Here is an 18,387-nt window from a genome sequence, read left to right as displayed (position 1 = left end):
ATTCTCCCATGCTCCTTTTATAGGCAAAAATGGTTGAAGAGAAAGTCCACAATGTGTGCTCCAAAAATATCACGTACACACTCACAAATCTCCACATATATGACTTGCATTTCAGCAAGAAATAAGGAGCCATAATCTTCAGAAGACAAAGCTGTTATGCCTAAGTCAAAAAGGTAAGGCTAAGCATTTAAGGCATAGCCACCCTACAAGGTACATTCAAGATTCAATTTTTATTTTTATTTCTGCACTGCTGAGTGTGATTCATGGCATTTTCAAGATTCAATTTTTATTTATGTTTTTTTTTTTTTATTTCTGAGTGATTCTTGGCATTTTCAAGATTTAATTTGGATTTGTAGATGAGTAGAGAAGCAATGCTGACAGCTGAAGATGTGGCAAACTCAATTCAGCAGATACTGAATTGTTTACATTCCAACAGCAGCAGCATGCCATGAAAAAATATCAAGTCTTATGAATATTGATTCATTTTCATTCTATTCTAGATTCCACATATTATTGGAGTTGCTATGATGACCAAATCATGTGTGTGTGACAGTTGGAGACAAAATATGATGAAGTGGTGTCAAATTCCAACAGAATTTGACAAAGTCAAAGGATCCAATATGTGTTGCGATGTGATAGACAAGAGTTGAATTGTCAGAAATTAGAAAGAAGAAGAGAGAGGTTTGAGAAGGTACTAGGGGTGTGCATTCGGGTTTCGGTTTGGTTTTTTGCCAAAACCGAAAAACCAAATTTAGTTCAAAATCCAAACCGAACCGAACCCGAAAAACCGAAACCAAAAAACCGAAAACCGAACTTAAAAAACCGAAAAACCCGAACAAAACCGAAAAACCAAAAAAAAAAAAATATAATATAAATATATATTTATATATGTGTATTTTATTTTATATATACTAATAGAATATTTATATATAATATAAAATTAATAATAAATTAGTATATATTATATAGTAGAATATATTATAAGAATATATATTATATATAATATAATATATTAAATTAATAGAATATATATATAATTCGGTTTTTCGGTTTTTCGGTTTTTTTCTTCGCCCGAACCGAACCGAACCGAACCGAAAAACCGATTTTTTTTTATTTTTAAAACCGAACCTAACCGAAAAACCGAACCGAATTTCAAAATTTCGGTTTGGTTCGGTTCGGATATTCGGTTTCCGGTTTTTTTGCTCACCCCTAGAAGGTACCATGCATGGTGGGGTTGTACCTTCTCTTGCTTATGTCATACTGTGTTAGTACTTGCTTTGGTACCATTACCATATTTCAATAATAGCACATGGTTTTGGTAGCAAGTGATTAATTATTAATATTGTTTGATCTCATTGTTATGAAATTGATTAGCAAGTGCTTAATTTTGTATTTTTTAAAATTCACGTATTCATGAAAATTCAACTTTTTTATATTTGTATTTTTCAAAGTTTGGATCATAATATACAAATAATAAACCAAAATGTTAATATATCAACTTGTAAAAATTGCAAATAAAATCTATTTATAACCTGATTAAATCATTTTTGGGACACGGGGAAAGATTTTTGTCTAGACGAAAAATGAATTTCTTTTGGGCCCAAAGACCAAAGCCCGAACTGAGAAAATGTAATAGATTTTTGTCCAATTCGAGAGTCATGGGCTTTGGCCCAAATAGAAACCGAAGTTAAGAAATCCCCAAAACCCAACCCTAAGAAAAACCTAATTTCACCTTCACCGCATTATAACCCTTCCGCCTCTGAGCAGAGAGAGAGCAGTGTGAGAGAGACTGAGAGTAGAGATGGTGTCAGGCTCGGGGATCTGCGCGAAGAGAGTGGTGGTCGATGCCAGGAACCACATGCTCGGGCGGTTGGCGTCAATTCTGGCCAAGGAGCTCTTGAATGGGCAGAGAGTGGTGGTGGTTAGATGCGAGGAAATCTGCCTCTCCGGCGGCCTTGTTCGCCAGAAGATGAAGTACTTGCGGTTCCTCCGCAAGCGGATGAACACCAAGCCGTCGCACGGGCCCATCCATTTCCGCGCCCCTTCCAAGATTCTCTGGAGAACTATCCGTGGGTATGATTTTCTTCCTTTCTATTTTTTCAATGCTATCTAATGGAAGATGATTTCACTTGTGTTCTGTAGCTTATGCTTATGATCTGAAAGTTTATTTGCTATAGTCTTTTTAAGACTATGTATTCAATGGTTTATTATATATAATACTATTAAACAAAATGTTGATAGTTACTACTTCCTCTTTTCTATGCATGCTTCAAAAGTTTGTACCTTTGCTTTCTGGTTGCTTTTGTTGATTACAAAATGAAATTTGTTGATGATTATAGATGCCACCCTTGCATACTTCATATTGGCATTGTGGGGTTCTGGTGGATTTTTGTAATTCTGTTGGCAATTTATAAGCTCGTGATCATTGGTTTCTACTTGTAACATTAATTACGTAGCTTTATACTTTTCTACTCTGTAACATTAGTCCTATGGCTTCTAGTCTTCTATACCATTCCACTAGATGTTATGTTTATGAGATCATGCCTCTTTCTTCGTTCGTGTGCCTAATTTCTTGATCTGATTCCCTACCACATTGAACCAGTATAATTTTCTTAAAAGGACTATCCTAATTTTCTGATTAGCAATGATGCTAGAACTTACAAGTATGGTTTTTGTTATACTTATGATTGGAGTATGTTTAACGTGTTCCCCTGCATGTATTTGCAGGATGATTCCCCACAAGACCAAGAGAGGGGAAGCTGCCCTTGCACGCTTGAAAGTTTACGAGGGTGTCCCACCTCCATATGACAAAATCAAGAGGATGGTCATCCCTGATGCACTCAAGTGAGTACTGCTTAATTATTTAGCCATTCTTCTAATTGTTAGCAATCAATTATCTTTCAATTCCATTTCCTTAAAATGTTTAATCTTCAACTCATGTTTTGTTTTCCCTTTGTTTAGGGTGTTGAGGCTTCAAGCTGGCCACAAATATTGTTTGTTGGGCAGACTCTCATCAGAAGTTGGGTGGAATCATTATGATACCATCAGGGTAAGTTCAAAACCCAACTTGTATATAATTTCCTCATTTCTTGGATTATGGATAAATTATTTTATTCAACTCTCGCATGAAATTTTTTGAAATCTCAGCCTTGTACGCTTTGTTTCTTTCTAGATTGTTAATTTCTTCTTACATAAACTTGATATTATAAAAATTCATTATAAATTTGTACTCTTCAATTTGTTGCGAGCGCAGACTGTTTGTATCAATGGACTAATAATTATGTTTTCTTTTCAAATTTTGTTTTAGGAGCTGGAGAAGAAGAGAAAGGAAAGAGCTCAGGTAACTTATGAAAGGAAGAAGCAATTGAACAAGCTGAGAGTCAAGGCTGAGAAGGTTGCTCTGGAGAAGCTCGGCTCACAGCTAGATGTCATTGCTCCTATCAAGTACTAAATATTGCCATAGATAGCTGTTGAGTGATAACGATGTTGGAGACGATGGTGTCTGCGACTTAGATATTTTGGTCGGTTCTTTGTTTTATGCCAAACTTACTATGGTTGTTGAAATCGGATGTCATATTCTCAAAGTTTGCAAGTTTTAATAGACTTCAAACATTGCCAATTCGCCTGTTTATTATATTTCTACTTTTTTTTCGACTGATTAGCTGTGATTTCATTAATGTTTGATGTTTTTTTATGATCAATGGTGTTATTATTTTGCTAGACATGTTTTTTTTGCTCTGCTTTTTCGATCTGAGTGTTACCAAAGAAAGATTAGTATGCATATTAGAAATTGATGATTACCTGTGATTTCATGTTTTCTATGATCAATGGTGTTATTATTTAGCTAGACAGTTTTTTTTAGCTTTGCTCTTTCTACGAGTGTTAGTGTGTTACCAAAGAAAGGTTAGGATGCATATTAGAAATTGATGATTATCTATTTTTTTGTTTTGACTTTTCTATTCAAAATTTAACCTTTTCTAATGAAAATGTTATAAGCGTTGACAACCTTAAAATTTTTCAATATTGTCCATCAGCAGAAATATGTCTGCTTACGTAATTTGTAAATAGTTTTCTACATAAAAACAGTTTTCTTAGTTGCAAAATAAAACAACAAAAGTAATAATTGAAAATGTAACAAATGAATAAACAACCTGTGGTGAAATATTTTGTGAGAGAATAACGTGTAAATACTAAATACCATTTTCCATGAATCAAATTTGTAATCCACTCTTTTATTTCAGTATAAGTAAAAGGAAAGCAATTCAAGCAAAACATGGAAAAATGACATCAAGCAGCCTAGTTTCTGAAATCAGTTTTTGTCGTAGTTTTTTTAATACAAAAAATGGTCTCATGATTCTGTCTACATATTTTCAGCAAGTTTGATTTAATTTTCAGTCATTGCATTCTCTTATACTAAAACTCTCCAATCTTGACACTCATTGAACCAATCCAACCTAAAAACACTGAAAAAAAATGCAAATTTCCCCTCAATTGTTTCTCTACACACTTCTTGCTCTCTTCTCACTATTTTCATCCACCAATTCCGCAACACACCACAATGCTGCAAAACACCACAGGAAGCCTCAAATCCATAATGTGTTCGATGTTGATCCATCCGGGAAGGGCCATTTCAAGACGATCCAAGCAGCCATAGATGCCGTCCCCTCTCACAACCCACAATGGACTTTCATACGCATCAAAAAGGGTGTATACAGGTGAATAAACTCAGCATCTTTCACACTAGTCTCATGCAATTTTTTGAATAAAACCCCTAGTTTTAATTTTTCACTTTGTTTATTAATTCTTGAAGGGAGCAAGTTAGCATTCCTCGTGACAAACCATTCATCTTCCTCAAAGGAGGAGGAAAGGACAACACAATCATAACATGGGATGCTCATGACTCCATTGCAACAAGTGCTACCTTCTCCTCTTATGCAGACTACACAATGGCACAAGACATATCATTTGTTGTAAGAAAAAAAAATCTATCTTTACATAAAATCACACATGTTTCATGATTTTCTTATTCCTCTTCTCAAAACCAGAACTCTTTCAACAATGGAACTCACAACCGCATGAGGCCAGCACTCGCAGCCAAGATCCAAGGCGACAAATCGGCCTTCCACAGATGCGGTTTCTACGGCATGCAAGACACGTTGTGGGACGTCCAAGGCCGGCATTACTTCAAACTATGCACCATCCAAGGCTCGGTCGACTTCATCTTTGGTGCAAGCCGATCCCTCTACGAGGTATACTAGAATATCCCCAAATTATGCCATCCATGATGATCTGATGCAAACGCGCCACAAGAATGACCGAATTGTAGAGATATCATAGAAATTAAAGCCAATATTTATAAATGGTTCGGAAACCTATAAATTCAAAATAAAATAAAATGAAGTTATAACTTCAAAAAAGCCCTATAAACAATAAAATGACGATTTAGTCTAACAGAGCATTTCAAGTTATTCCACATTTTCGACATCGTCTAATTTTCCTTCCCCCCCCCCCCCCTAATTTTATGTAAATTATAAAAAAATGACTTTTCCATGGTCAAGTTAATAGTCACTGTCAACATTTTTTTTCTGTGTCCACCACTGAAATTGCATGATGATCTCAAGCTAGTTGATCAAATATATCCCTTTCTTGAATATTTGTTGGTTGAAAACAGAAATGTACTATCTCAATAGTTGAAAATCTGCACAAAGGCCCCGGCTACATCACAGCACAGGGAAGATCAGGACCAAGGGAGACGAGCGCCTTTGTGTTCAAAGAGTGCAACATAGTCGGGAAGGGGAAGGCGTATCTCGGGAGAGCATGGAGAGACCACGCAACAGTCTTGTTCTACGACACATTTATGACCGACGTCATCGTCCCTCAAGGCTGGAACGCTTGGTACAGCGCTGGCAACGAGTAAGATCTCCTTGCTCTTTCTCTCAATCAAATATAACAGTTAAAATCCAATGTTCTTGTCCTAAAAAAATGGAGATTGGACAGGAATCAGTTGAGATTTGCGGAGGTCAAGTGTTGTGGGAGAGGCGCCAATGCTTCGAAGAGAGTGAAGTGGGCGAATAAGCTAAGTGAGAAAGAGTTGAAGGAGTTGATCAGCATTTCATTTATTGATGGTGAAGGTTGGCTGAGGAACCTAGCTTTAAACATTTTTGGTGCTTAATGTATTTTTTTTTTGTTGTTGTTTGAAGGAAATAGTAGAGATAATTAAACATAGCCTCGGTTGAAAATAAGGTGATTTGCATATAAGTTTATAAATTTTGTTAAAATATTGGTTTTACATATCGGCTTTCAAATTTTCATGTAAATTACCAAATTATTGATTTGTATTAATTTTGTAAACAAACGATTTGTGTATTATGTGTGTATAAATTACGTAAAATTATATTTTGTTGATAGATAAAAATCTCGAAAAAAAATTAATATAATAAAAAATAGATATTGTAATCAATTTAACTAAGGTAATTTGATTTTTAAACGCTCAGCTAAAAAAATGACTAAGGACATTTTCAATTGCTAAAATTAAAGGATGCAAATAGGCAATAGCAACAAAATATGAGTCAAATGTAGTTAGACAAATTAGTCCTTAACTTAAGCAAAATATTAAGATGTAGTTCGACAAAATTAGGTCTCAACTTAAAGAAGTAAAAGTATGGGTCAGTCTTACAGAATCCTAATAGAAAGAAACAGAAGGAAAGAAGTGTGTGTCGTTCGGGCGAAGAAGCTCCAACGTGGGGTCAGCGGCCGTTCTTTGGCGGCACTCCAGGGCCAGTGGTGGTGTCGACCGACCCCGTCTGTCACTTAACTCTCATGGAACTATTCGAACCTGGACCCTGACTGTTACATGTTTGAATGTCGATTAGATAAAATTAAGGGCTATTTAATTTGCTTGTAAATTCTTTAATATTGGGAAAATTCTAATTTTGCGTAGTATGGAAAATAAGAATTTGCTGAAACTTAAAGAATTTAGTGGTGAATAGCCCTGAAAATTAACATGAGAAGAATAAGGCGGTTACTCTTGTCCAAGCATCCCATCCTTAAGTATCACACTTTACCTCATAAATTTAATTTGTTTTTAGATTTGGGACAAGCCCATTTAAGTACATAAATTAATTACAGATTTTCTATTGCCAATCTAATTATTTAGCACTAGAAAGTAGGTTCTGGCAATTGATTTAAACAACACAAAATGAGAATTCGAATCGCTACAAAAGTTAAATGCACTAATCAACACAAAAATAATTTTAAAAATACTATAACACTTTCAATAACAACAAATTACTACTACTAACTATGCTAATTAGTTGATCAAAATGCTGGAAGTGGAAACCGTGATTACCTCGAACAAGGATTGGCCAGCACCAAAGATGAAATCTACGGCACCTTCGATGGTGCAGCGTTCGTAGTAATGTCTGCCTTCAACATCCCTCAATGTGTCCTGCAATCCTAAGAATCCACAACGGTAGAAGGCCGAGCTGCCACTGCCCTTACCAGCGGATTTGTATTAACCTTTGGGGGAGTGTTTGAAATCACGAATATAAATTGGCATAATAAAAAAATTAGATATAGTGCTAATTAATGTAATTAAGATAATTAGATCATGTTGGATATGTAAATGGTGTTACAAAGTAACAAATTTGATATACTGGATTGATACTGATGTGAATCAAATTATACATTTTTATTCCCCTGACTTTACATGATTTATATAGTTTGATGCTCGCAAAAGTATGTTTATGGTGTAGGAACGAAGCTCGGATGGTGAAAAGAATGAAGGAAGAAGAAGGAAGGCATGCATGCGAAGGTCAGATTCTTCGCTCGATCGGGCGATTCCAAGATTCAAAAACGCCCGGTCGGGCAATTGTCATTACGCATGAGGAGTACAGATTATTCGCCCGGTCGGGCGAATTTCTCTTTTAATTCTGCCCGGTCGGGCGTTTGGTGCTGTAACTGCATTTTGGCAGTTTTCTCTCGGGAGTTTTGAGCAATTAAATAAAAAAAAAGGTGACGTGAGGAGGAGTGATGGGAGCATGGCTTGTCAGAGATTAAAGGGACTAATTTGAGTGATTGGAAAGGGGGGTGTGACAGTTTTTAGACGGCTAGGAAGAAAATAGGAGAAGGAGAGAAGAGGAAGGAAGGATCCATACTCCATCCCGGAGGAGATCATCCATCATCTAGAGTTGGAGAACACCACGGAGTTCCCGGTTCACGGTTCTTTTGGTGTAATTCATTTTAGTATGTTTGGCTAGATTTCCTTCGTTGCTCCGAATATGTTGTAGGGTGAATTGTTGGATACTTTGATGATTATTATGGTTTGATTTACGTGTGATTCTTGTTTATGAATTGTTTAATTTTTCTACTAATCTTGAGACGTCTAGTTAGGTAGAATTTTCTAGCCATTATTCTATTGCCTCTTTAGCATAGATTTTGGTCGTACTCATATACAAGGAACTCGAGATTTGATACTTGTTCAGAGAGCTAATCTCGAGTGGATCGATAGTTTTCATCTATAAATTTGGTTTGGTGTCTGCTGCGCTTCCGCGTGGGCATTAAGTTAAAATGAGTTAATTATCGTGTTTGACAATTGAAGAAACTAATCTAAAGCTTGCTACGCGACCTAGTGGTGGTGATAGGTTAGTGAGTAGAACTTGGGAGACGTGTTCAACTTATCCTAGGTATACAATTCTCTTGAAGTGTTCAGCGGATAGGGAGCGTAAAACAAACTTAATCCTCTTAAGCATAGTCTTGATCGTACTAATCCATCGAAGTATCCCAATTCGTATGCCCGAGACATATAGGAGCAATGCTTTCTTCTTATCCGATTTTCTAAATTTTGTATTTTGCTTATCATTTTGTGTTTTATCATCTTTTTATCGAATTCTACTTTATCAATCTCCAATTAAATAACTTACGCCTCCCTGTGGTTCGACACTCTTTTACTACAACTACATCTGTACTCTTGCAGAAAGTTGTAATTTTAGAGTTATTTTATTAAGCTTGTGTGTAAGTAATTCATTGATATAAAAGCTCGAAAAATATACATCAAGTTTTGGCGCCGTTGCCGGGGAGGCAACTGGTTATTTAATTAGGATTCTTTTTGTTTTTATTTTTGTATAGTTTTCTAACATTTTAATTTTTTGTTTCAGAGTTGTAGCTAGAAGACTAAGTCGAGCCAACGACTTTAAACAAAGGCGCTAGTTGGGAGGCAACCCAATGAGTTTTTAGTTTTCTTTTTATTTTCTCTTAATAAATCGAGGGTTTTGTTCGCTCAATTCTTTCCTTCGATGTATTTTTATGAATTGAGTATTTTGTTTTCTTTTTGTTGTTTTAATTTTTCTTTTTGTAGGAGCAACGTGGAGATAGGATCCACATTCGAGCTTATGAGGAAGCACACCTACAAAGGAAAATACACCCACCCACCCACCCGAATGCACTATGGACATCATGCCAAGTTTGGGGGAGTCTTCTTTCCCTTTACTTTTTATGTTCTCTTTTGCATACATTGAGGACAATGAAGCATTCAAGTTTGGGGGGGATTGTGAATGATTTGGGATGCATGTTTATTGGGTGTATTATATGCTAAAAGTGTTTTGAATCATGTAATTGACGGATGCATGCTAGATCTTCGACTTTCTGGTTGGGAAATTTTGCTTGATCTTACTTGATCTTTGAAGCTTAGGATGGATGGAATTTGTGCATGATTTTTTTTGAAAGAGCATGTTGTGATTTTAATCGATTTCTTGAGTTGAGGAGAGTATGAAAATTACATGTCTTGTGGAGATTATCTTGGATTGATTTGCTTTATCGAGTGAACCGCTTGTATTCATTTGTGTCAATGATATGGGAGGATAAGGCACTAGGATGAACTTCATGGCCAAATGATCACATGCCTAGTCCTATACATGATCCCCTAGAAGCCACCTTGAGCTTAATTCCCTATTCGTTGTGTAAACACTTAGCCGATCACTGAGCTACTTATATAAGCCTAATTTTAGCCTCATCAAGAGACCGTGCTACTATTTGGGTGCTAAATACAAGTTAGAGCTTTGTGGTTTGAGTTTGAGTGTGGGTGGTGAATTGTAAAGAGTAGACATATTTAGACTTGATGTAATGTGAAAAGAATGAAGTTCTTAGAGGAAAAAAAAAACAAAAAGAAAGAAAAAGACGACCTCCAAATTTGCAAGAGTCGAGGTCTTTATCAAAAAAAAAAGTTTGATGGAATAAAGATAGAGCTTCTATATTTGTTTGAAGTAATCTTGTCTAGAATAGATCTCAAGTTTGGGGGAGTTCGAGTTTGGTTGTAAATTTTTTTCCGTTGATTAATCTTTGGAAGGAAGTTGTAGGAATGAAGAATTTGGCACTCAAATGTGTAGCCTTTGAGCTCACTATCCATATCTATCCTACCTCATCCCTAGCCTATTACAACCTTGAATTAAGACCTTGGACCTTATTGTTGACATTGTGGATGTTTTGTAAATAGCTTGGTAGAGTTAATGAAGTTTGATTTGAAATCCGCGAGTCTATGTGATAAGTAATGCTTGACGAGTCAATGATGACGGTTTGAGTTGTATGATCACATGTTTGGACTTACTGTGAAATGCACCTTGACTTGAAGTTCTAGGTTGATAAGGGATGGTTCATGAGAGTGGGAAATCTTGATTGGAATTGTTGGGGGTTTAGAGTTTGTCATTCATGTCTCTACGTGATTCACTCTTATGAAAACTTTTGGAAAAACTTTTGTGAGTTGAGCTTTAAAGTTTTGTGTTTTATGTGATCTTGCTCGAAGACGAGCAAGCAAATAAGTTTGGGGGTATTTGATGTGAATCAAATTATACATTTTTATTCCCCTGACTTTACATGATTTATATAGTTTGATGCTCGCAAAAGTATGTTTATGGTGTAGGAACGAAGCTCGGATGGTGAAAAGAATGAAGGAAGAAGAAGGAAGGCATGCATGCGAAGGTCAGATTCTTCGCTCGATCGGGCGATTCCAAGATTCAAAAACGCCCGGTCGGGCAATTGTCATTACGCATGAGGAGTACAGATTATTCGCCCGGTCGGGCGAATTTCTCTTTTAATTCTGCCCGGTCGGGCGTTTGGTGCTGTAACTGCATTTTGGCAGTTTTCTCTCGGGAGTTTTGAGCAATTAAATAAAAAAAAAAGGTGACGTGAGGAGGAGTGATGGGAGCATGGCTTGTCAGAGATTAAAGGGACTAATTTGAGTGATTGGAAAGGGGGGTGTGACAGTTTTTAGACGGCTAGGAAGAAAATAGGAGAAGGAGAGAAGAGGAAGGAATGATCCATACTCCATCCCGGAGGAGATCATCCATCATCTAGAGTTGGAGAACACCACGGAGTTCACGGTTCACGGTTCTTTTGGTGTAATTCATTTTAGTATGTTTGGCTAGATTTCCTTCGTTGCTCCGAATATGTTGTAGGGTGAATTGTTGGATACTTTGATGATTATTATGGTTTGATTTACGTGTGATTCTTGTTTATGAATTGTTTAATTTTTCTACTAATCTTGAGACGTCTAGTTAGGTAGAATTTTCTAGCCATTATTCTATTGCCTCTTTAGCATAGATTTTGGTCGTACTCATATACAAGGAACTCGAGATTTGATACTTGTTCAGAGAGATAATCTCGAGTGGATCGATAGTTTTCATCTATAAATTTGGTTTGGTGTCTGCTGCGCTTCCGCGTGGGCATTAAGTTAAAATGAGTTAATTATCGTGTTTGACAATTGAAGAAACTAATCTAAAGCTTGCTACGCGACCTAGTGGTGGTGATAGGTTAGTGAGTAGAACTTGGGAGACGTGTTCAACTTATCCTAGGTATACAATTCTCTTGAAGTGTTCAGCGGATAGGGAGCGTAAAACAAACTTAATCCTCTTAAGCATAGTCTTGATCGTAGTAATCCATCGAAGTATCCCAATTCGTATGCCCGAGACATATAGGAGCAATGCTTTCTTCTTATCCGATTTTCTAAATTTTGTATTTTGCTTATCATTTTGTGTTTTATCATCTTTTTATCGAATTCTACTTTATCAATCTCCAATTAAATAACTTACGCCTCCCTGTGATTCGACACTCTTTTACTACAACTACATCTGTACTCTTGCAGAAAGTTGTAATTTTAGAGCTATTTTATTAAGCTTGTGTGTAAGTAATTCATTGATATAAAAGCTCGAAAAATATACATCAGATACAATAAGGAAATTTGACAATACTAAATATATATAAACTTGTCTGAGTAGATTGATAATATTACGGAAATAAACATCTAATTAATGATAGAAAACGTTAATCCTATAAAATTAGATTTTTAAAACCGCATATAGAGATTAATGTTCCTTATTTGCTTTTTTCCGATTTTTTTTTAAATTATAATAGAGACTATCCATAATAGTATTAAAATTCGTCATAGATCGAAAATTTTAGAACACATTACACAATTATCTAAAAATTATTTTTGTAGTTCACTGTAAAACTAGAGTAAATTAAGGACCCAGAATTTTAAACGCTTGATCAACCCATCCTTGATTATCAATGAAGGAAATGGTGGCTAACTTGTTAGCCTCTTCGTCACTCATCTTCTTCGCTCATCCCACTCTCTTAGAACTCATCGAACCTGGACCACTGCATTTATACTACGAAAATGATTCCTGCAAGTACATATTTGAATATTGATTAGATATTAATGGGTAAAAGTAAGGGATACTTGCGTAAAAATTCTTCAATCTCGAGCATATTTAGATTCTGCATATCACCTTTAAAGCTAGTATGCAAAATCAGAATTTGCGGAAAGTTCAAAGATTTATAGAAAAATTAACATGCGAATAGGGAGGTTACTCTCGTCCGATGCTATTCGAAGCATCCCATCCTTGAGGGACAATAGCGTAATCTCTCCATGCCCTTCCAAGAAACACCTTCCCCTCCCCAACTATGTTGCATGTCTTGAACACGAACCCGTTTGAATCGTTAGGTTTCTCTCTCCCTTGAGCTGTGATGAATCCCGGTCCATTTATGGCTCCCGCACCTACTGATAGGGTGCAGCCCTGCAAAGAATCGGTGCAATTACTTTGAGTGATTATGCACTAAGATTGAGTTGTTGATTACACGATTAAATAAACTTGCCGGTGTATGCAAGTATATCTCATGGATTGGGGCTATAATGTTATTTTTACAAAATTAGGTGGAGTTATTTCCACTAGTACGTAGGATCACACTTTCAATGACAACAAATTATTCCCTACTAGAGTGATTTTATTTTAAATTTGGATGAGCCCACTTTTTTTGTTTATACGTAATTATCATATCGGCAATTGATAATCGAAATGATGTACTAGTAAATTTGAAGAGGCAACTGAAATCAATAAATAACTCTTACGAGCTACTCAACTTCTAAATAATTTTAATAATTTGCTTAAAATGCAGAAGGTGGAAACCCTAGCTAATTACCTCGTACAAGGATTGGGCAGCACCAAATATGAAATCTACGGCACCTTCAATGGTACAACTTTTGTAGTAATGTCTGCCTTGAACATCCCACAATGTGTCCTGCAATCCGAAGAATCCACAACGGTAGAAGGCCGATTTGTCGCCTTGAATCCGAGCTGCCACAGCCGGCACTAAGGGATTTTTATTACCCTTTGGGGGAGAGTTGTAGGAATTCTGCACATGCCAAATAATTACTCTACCTAAATAATAATCCAATTGAAAACAACATAATTAATTCGATCGAGCACGTGGTGCATGAGCTCATTACAACGAACGTGATATCCCAGGTCGGCTTCAGAACTGAAAGTAGCAGTTTCGTTAATGTCGGCATGACCATTCCACGAAATGAAGGTGTTGTTACTTCCTGATCCTTTCAGGAAGATGAATTGCCTACCCCTAGGAATAATCACTTGCTCCCTGCAACACACTATTTATTAAAGAGAGGGATGATTGCAGCCGATTTTTACCGAAAAAATCTAAGGGTGGAAAATAAGGGGGATGAGGTGTTCAATTCGAATGTAGAAAAATATATTGATAGAGGACACAAAAGAACTTATAATTATACCTACAAAATTAACTAATTCAAAAGTAAATCATTTTATTATGTGTATATTGAGAAAAAATGAGTAACACCTATAAGTGCCTGGTTTGATCTCAATGGCAGTCCATTTGGTGTTGTTGGAAGGGACGGAATTAATGGCGGCTTGTATGGTTGTGAAACCACCGCGCTTCGATGGATCAACCACGATTATGTCGGCGCTAATGAACGAAACTAATGACAAGAGAGACAAAAATATACAGATGCACCATTTTTGGGATGCCATAATTAATTTTTTCTTATTAATGTAATAAACCAAATACATCTTGTTCTATTATGGATTGTATGCTCAATGTTAATATACTCGAATGATCTGTGTTATTATCTGTATATATGCTGACTTGTGTCTATATGTTAGCTTTATCCTGAAGTTAAAGATCAAGGATAAGTTATCGTGTTCATTTATCTAATGATCTTCATTCATTTTTTCATCTACTTACAAGAGATAATATTACTATTACTTGGTAATAGCCTTAAAAGGGGATCAAATTTCAATTTAACAAATGCAATTGAATTAATAAAATTAGCTTCTTTTATTTAATAGGTGATAACTTCCAATTACCATTTACAGAAAATAAGGAATCGTCATTAATATTTTTTTTAAGAAATGAGAAAGGAAAAAAAATCCCCTAATTTTAAATTTAATGGAGTACATACTATGATATTTCATGTGCATGGCAAGGATGGCAAATTTAGTTTATGCATAATACAACATAATGAAGATTGACATATTATATCTTTTCTATCATTTGTAGCGGTTATTATTGATAGAAATATGTAAAAAAAAAACATAAAGAAAGTAGAACTTGAAGTACACTAGAACAAAAATTGAACGTGTATGGCCCATAGACATAATATGCATATGCGTACAAATCATACACTTAGTTATACGTGTATTAGTATGTATTTAATTGAGATGTTCAAACGCTCGTTTAACCCATCCATGATTGTCAATGAAGGACATGGTGGCTAAGTTGTTAGCCATTTCATCACTCAGTTTCTTCGCCCATATGACTCTCCTTGAATTCATTGAACCTGGACCCCTACATTTATACTCCGATAGCGACAATTGATTCCTGTAAGTACATATTGGAATGATAATGATTAGATCTCAATGGATAAAATTAAGGGCTATTTGCCTATAGATTCTTTAATATTGGATATATTCTGAATTTACTAGCAAATAACCCTAAAATTAACATGAGAATAATGTTGTTACTCTTGGCCCGTGCTTTTCCATGCATCCCATCCTTGAGGGACAATGATATCGGACATTTGCGTGTTGTAAAAGAGGACTCTAGCATAAGCTCTCCACGGCCTTCCAAGATACACCTTCCCGTCCCCAACTATGTTGCAGTTGTTGAACACAAACCCATTCCTATCATTAGGGTGCTCTCTCCCTTGAGCTGTGATGTATCCTGGTCCGTTTAAGGACCCTGCAGTTACTGATATAGTACAGCTCTGCAAAAGAATTAGGGCGTTTACTGTGAGTAATTATGCATTATAAGATTTCAGTTTTTGAATAATATATGATCAAATAAACTCCTTGAATTGGTGGTATATGTGGGGATTAGGTGATAATCTCTTTCCCAAATTAGGTCAATTTTACTGTAACGACCCAACTCACAGACTAGCACATGTCCCCACAGACCAACATAAGTCTCTGGGGTGCTTTGTTCTCACTCACACGCTCTATGGGCAGCAGCTTCGGTCACCCTTCTCACAATTTCCCAAAGCCAGACACGTTTAACATTAGAGTTCTTATAAGCTGGACACCATAAAAATACAGAAAGTGGAAACCCTAGTTAATTACCTCGTACAAGGATTGGGCAGCACCAAATATGAAATCTACGGCACCTGCAATGGTACAACTTTTGTAGTAATGTCTGCCTTGAGCATCCCACAGTGTGTCCTGCAATCCGAAGAATCCACAATGGTAGAAGATCGATTTGTCGCCTTGAATTTGAGCTGCCACTGCCGTAGCCATCTGATTTTTATTATCCTTTGGGGGAAAGTTGAAAGTATTCTGCACATGCCAAATAATTACTCAACCTAATTAACAATTCAACTGAAAACAGCTTGAGCATATTCTGCGTGAGCTTAATACAATGAACGATATGTCCATGGCGACTATGTTGTCTGCTTTAGATGTGAATGCAGCGGTTTCGTTAATGGCGCCATGACCATTCCACGAAATGAAGGTGCTTTCACTTCCTGCTCCTTTCAGGAATATGAATGGCTTATCACTAGGAATAATCACTTGTTCCCTGCAACAAATCAACATTATTTGTAAGGGATGAGATGCATGATCCAAATAAATGTAGCTTTTCTCTAAAAGAATGCGGAGAGGAAATAAGGGATGGTGAGGAGTGACTACAGTGGCAGACACTGAAAAAAACTCAACTATTTTTCATAGTATTTTTCTAGATATAGGTTAAAAGTATTTTTGGACAATTTGCATAGATTTTTAAATAGAATAAAATGAGTATTTAGTAGGGGCTTGAGTATAAAATGAGTATACGAGAAAATGGATGGATTCAGGTAATTTTATCGGGACATACTAAAAAGAAAAATGAGTATGTATTATTGTTGACCTGTAAATGCCTTTTTTGATATCAATGGTAGTCCATTTGGTGTTGCCGGAAGGGATGGAATTAATGGCGGCTTGTACGGTTCTGAAACCACCACTCGTCAACGGATCAACCACGATTCTTGCAGCCCTAGTGGAAAAAAGTGATGACAAGAGAGACAAAAATATGCAGATACACCATTTTTGAGATGCCATATTTTTTTTCTTTTGAATGTAGCTAGTAAAGCAATGCAACTTGTTCTATTATTGATTGTATAAGTATTTGTATTCTCAGTTGAGTACACTTATATATGTTAGGATTTATGAAGTCAATAAACAATGAATAAGATTCAGAATCTTGTTCATTTCACCCATTCCTTTTTTTCATTTTTAGTCAACTTTTTCATGATCAATATTTTATTTCATTTCATGCATGGTTAATTTCTTTTGATTTCCTTCCTAAGTTCTGCTGATTGATTTCAATTTTGACCAAAATTGTAAAAATTTATATGAGATTGCACAATATTAATGCACTGTCCACAAAATGTGCGTTACAAAAATAAAATACTATGCTAAAATATGGTTATTAAAAATGGAACTAAACCATATTGAATATTGATTCAACAATTCAAGCGCAAAACGTAAAAATGAGCAGATGTAAAAAAATCTATATAACATAGTAACACATATCTTATACTAGTAATTAATAAAATTTGGATATAATAATAATCTTTGATATTTGCATCTAAACTAGCTAGTAGTAGTAATATATTTCCAATTAACGGAAATATAATAGTATGCTTTATACCTCAAGAGAAGTTGGTCCTATATAAACAGGCAAATAACCAAAAGAAAAGCAAAATCTCATGTTCACTCATGAAAATCTTGATATAACCTTTAAAAAGGGCTCAGATTTCAATTTAATACTATAATAAAATGCAATTGAATTAATAAGATAAAGCTTTTTTTCAATGAATGGGTTACGGGTTCCGATTACCATGTAGAGAAAATGAGGAATCATCAATAAACATTGATAATCTTTATTAGAAATGACGAATGAAGAAATACCTGATTTCGAATTTAATACACACTATCATATTTATGTTCATAGCAAAGATGGGAAATTTATGTTATACGTAGTACATAATAGTATAGCATAATGAAGATTGAAAATTTACATCATTTCAAGGTAGAAAAAATATATACTTCATCCATCCCAATGAAAATGACTCAATTTCTTTTTTTTTTATCCAAACCAAGATGACACATTACTAAAATTGGAAACACCTTCTATCTCTGTTTTATTTTCTTCCTTACTTTAATCTCTTCATTTAATACATAAAATAAACGTGCATAAAATCCTGTGTTACCTAATGAGTCATCTTCTTTGGAATAGAGGGAGTACTATTTTGTAGCTTGACATTCTACATCATTTTGAGGTAGAAAAACTATATATTTTGTATACTTTGTAGCCTATTGTCAGAAATATATACTCCCTCCGTCCCTAATAATTCATCACCGTTTGATCCGACATGAGTTTTAAGAAATGTAATAAAAAGTGGGTTAAAAAATTGGTGGCAAGGGGATCTTACTTTTATATAAGTTTTATAATAAAATGTGAGTGTGAATTAGTTAGTGGAATACAAGGACCAAAAATGGTAAAAGTGAAAGGTGACAAATTTTGAAGGAATGAAAATAAGTGATAAATTTT

General features: G+C 35.4%; 4 protein-coding genes across 4 annotated transcripts; 2 read left to right on the top strand and 2 right to left on the bottom strand.

The window, feature by feature from the left end:
• The first annotated feature begins 1,724 nt into the window (after positions 1-1,724).
• LOC121808517 (60S ribosomal protein L13a-4) lies at positions 1,725-3,619 on the top strand. The gene is made up of 4 exons (XM_042209056.1): positions 1,725-2,073; positions 2,728-2,844; positions 2,962-3,049; positions 3,308-3,619. Exons 1-4 carry the CDS (start codon positions 1,802-1,804, stop codon positions 3,449-3,451), a joined length of 621 nt encoding a protein of 206 aa, XP_042064990.1. The 5' UTR covers positions 1,725-1,801; the 3' UTR covers positions 3,452-3,619.
• Positions 3,620-4,473: 854 nt separating this feature from the next.
• Positions 4,474-6,172, top strand: LOC121807935 (probable pectinesterase 29). Its single transcript, XM_042208265.1, has 5 exons — positions 4,474-4,715; positions 4,811-4,970; positions 5,046-5,249; positions 5,672-5,895; positions 5,998-6,172. The coding sequence occupies exons 1-5, from the start codon at positions 4,474-4,476 to the stop codon at positions 6,170-6,172; spliced, it is 1,005 nt and encodes a 334-aa protein (XP_042064199.1).
• A 5,974-nt stretch (positions 6,173-12,146) lies between these two features.
• Positions 12,147-14,333, bottom strand: LOC121807933 (probable pectinesterase 55; the record flags this gene model as incomplete). Its single annotated transcript, XM_042208264.1, has 6 exons — positions 14,143-14,333; positions 13,758-13,926; positions 13,471-13,683; positions 12,903-13,067; positions 12,543-12,605; positions 12,147-12,164 (listed from the first exon to the last, which is right to left on the bottom strand). Coding segments are annotated over exons 1-6 (819 nt in total), but the record flags the coding sequence as incomplete, so codon positions are not given.
• Positions 14,334-15,014: 681 nt separating this feature from the next.
• LOC121807932 (probable pectinesterase 29) lies at positions 15,015-16,878 on the bottom strand. The gene is made up of 6 exons (XM_042208263.1): positions 16,874-16,878; positions 16,702-16,827; positions 16,215-16,374; positions 15,921-16,133; positions 15,327-15,568; positions 15,015-15,183 (listed from the first exon to the last, which is right to left on the bottom strand). The coding sequence occupies exons 1-6, from the start codon at positions 16,876-16,878 to the stop codon at positions 15,015-15,017; spliced, it is 915 nt and encodes a 304-aa protein (XP_042064197.1).
• Positions 16,879-18,387: the final 1,509 nt, after the last annotated feature.

Source organism: Salvia splendens, chromosome 6, assembly GCF_004379255.2.
Source record: "Salvia splendens isolate huo1 chromosome 6, SspV2, whole genome shotgun sequence".
In the NCBI taxonomy this organism is placed as follows: Eukaryota; Viridiplantae; Streptophyta; class Magnoliopsida; order Lamiales; family Lamiaceae; genus Salvia; species Salvia splendens.
Note: the sequence above shows the minus strand (reverse complement) of the source record. Positions and strands in the feature narration are given on the sequence as shown.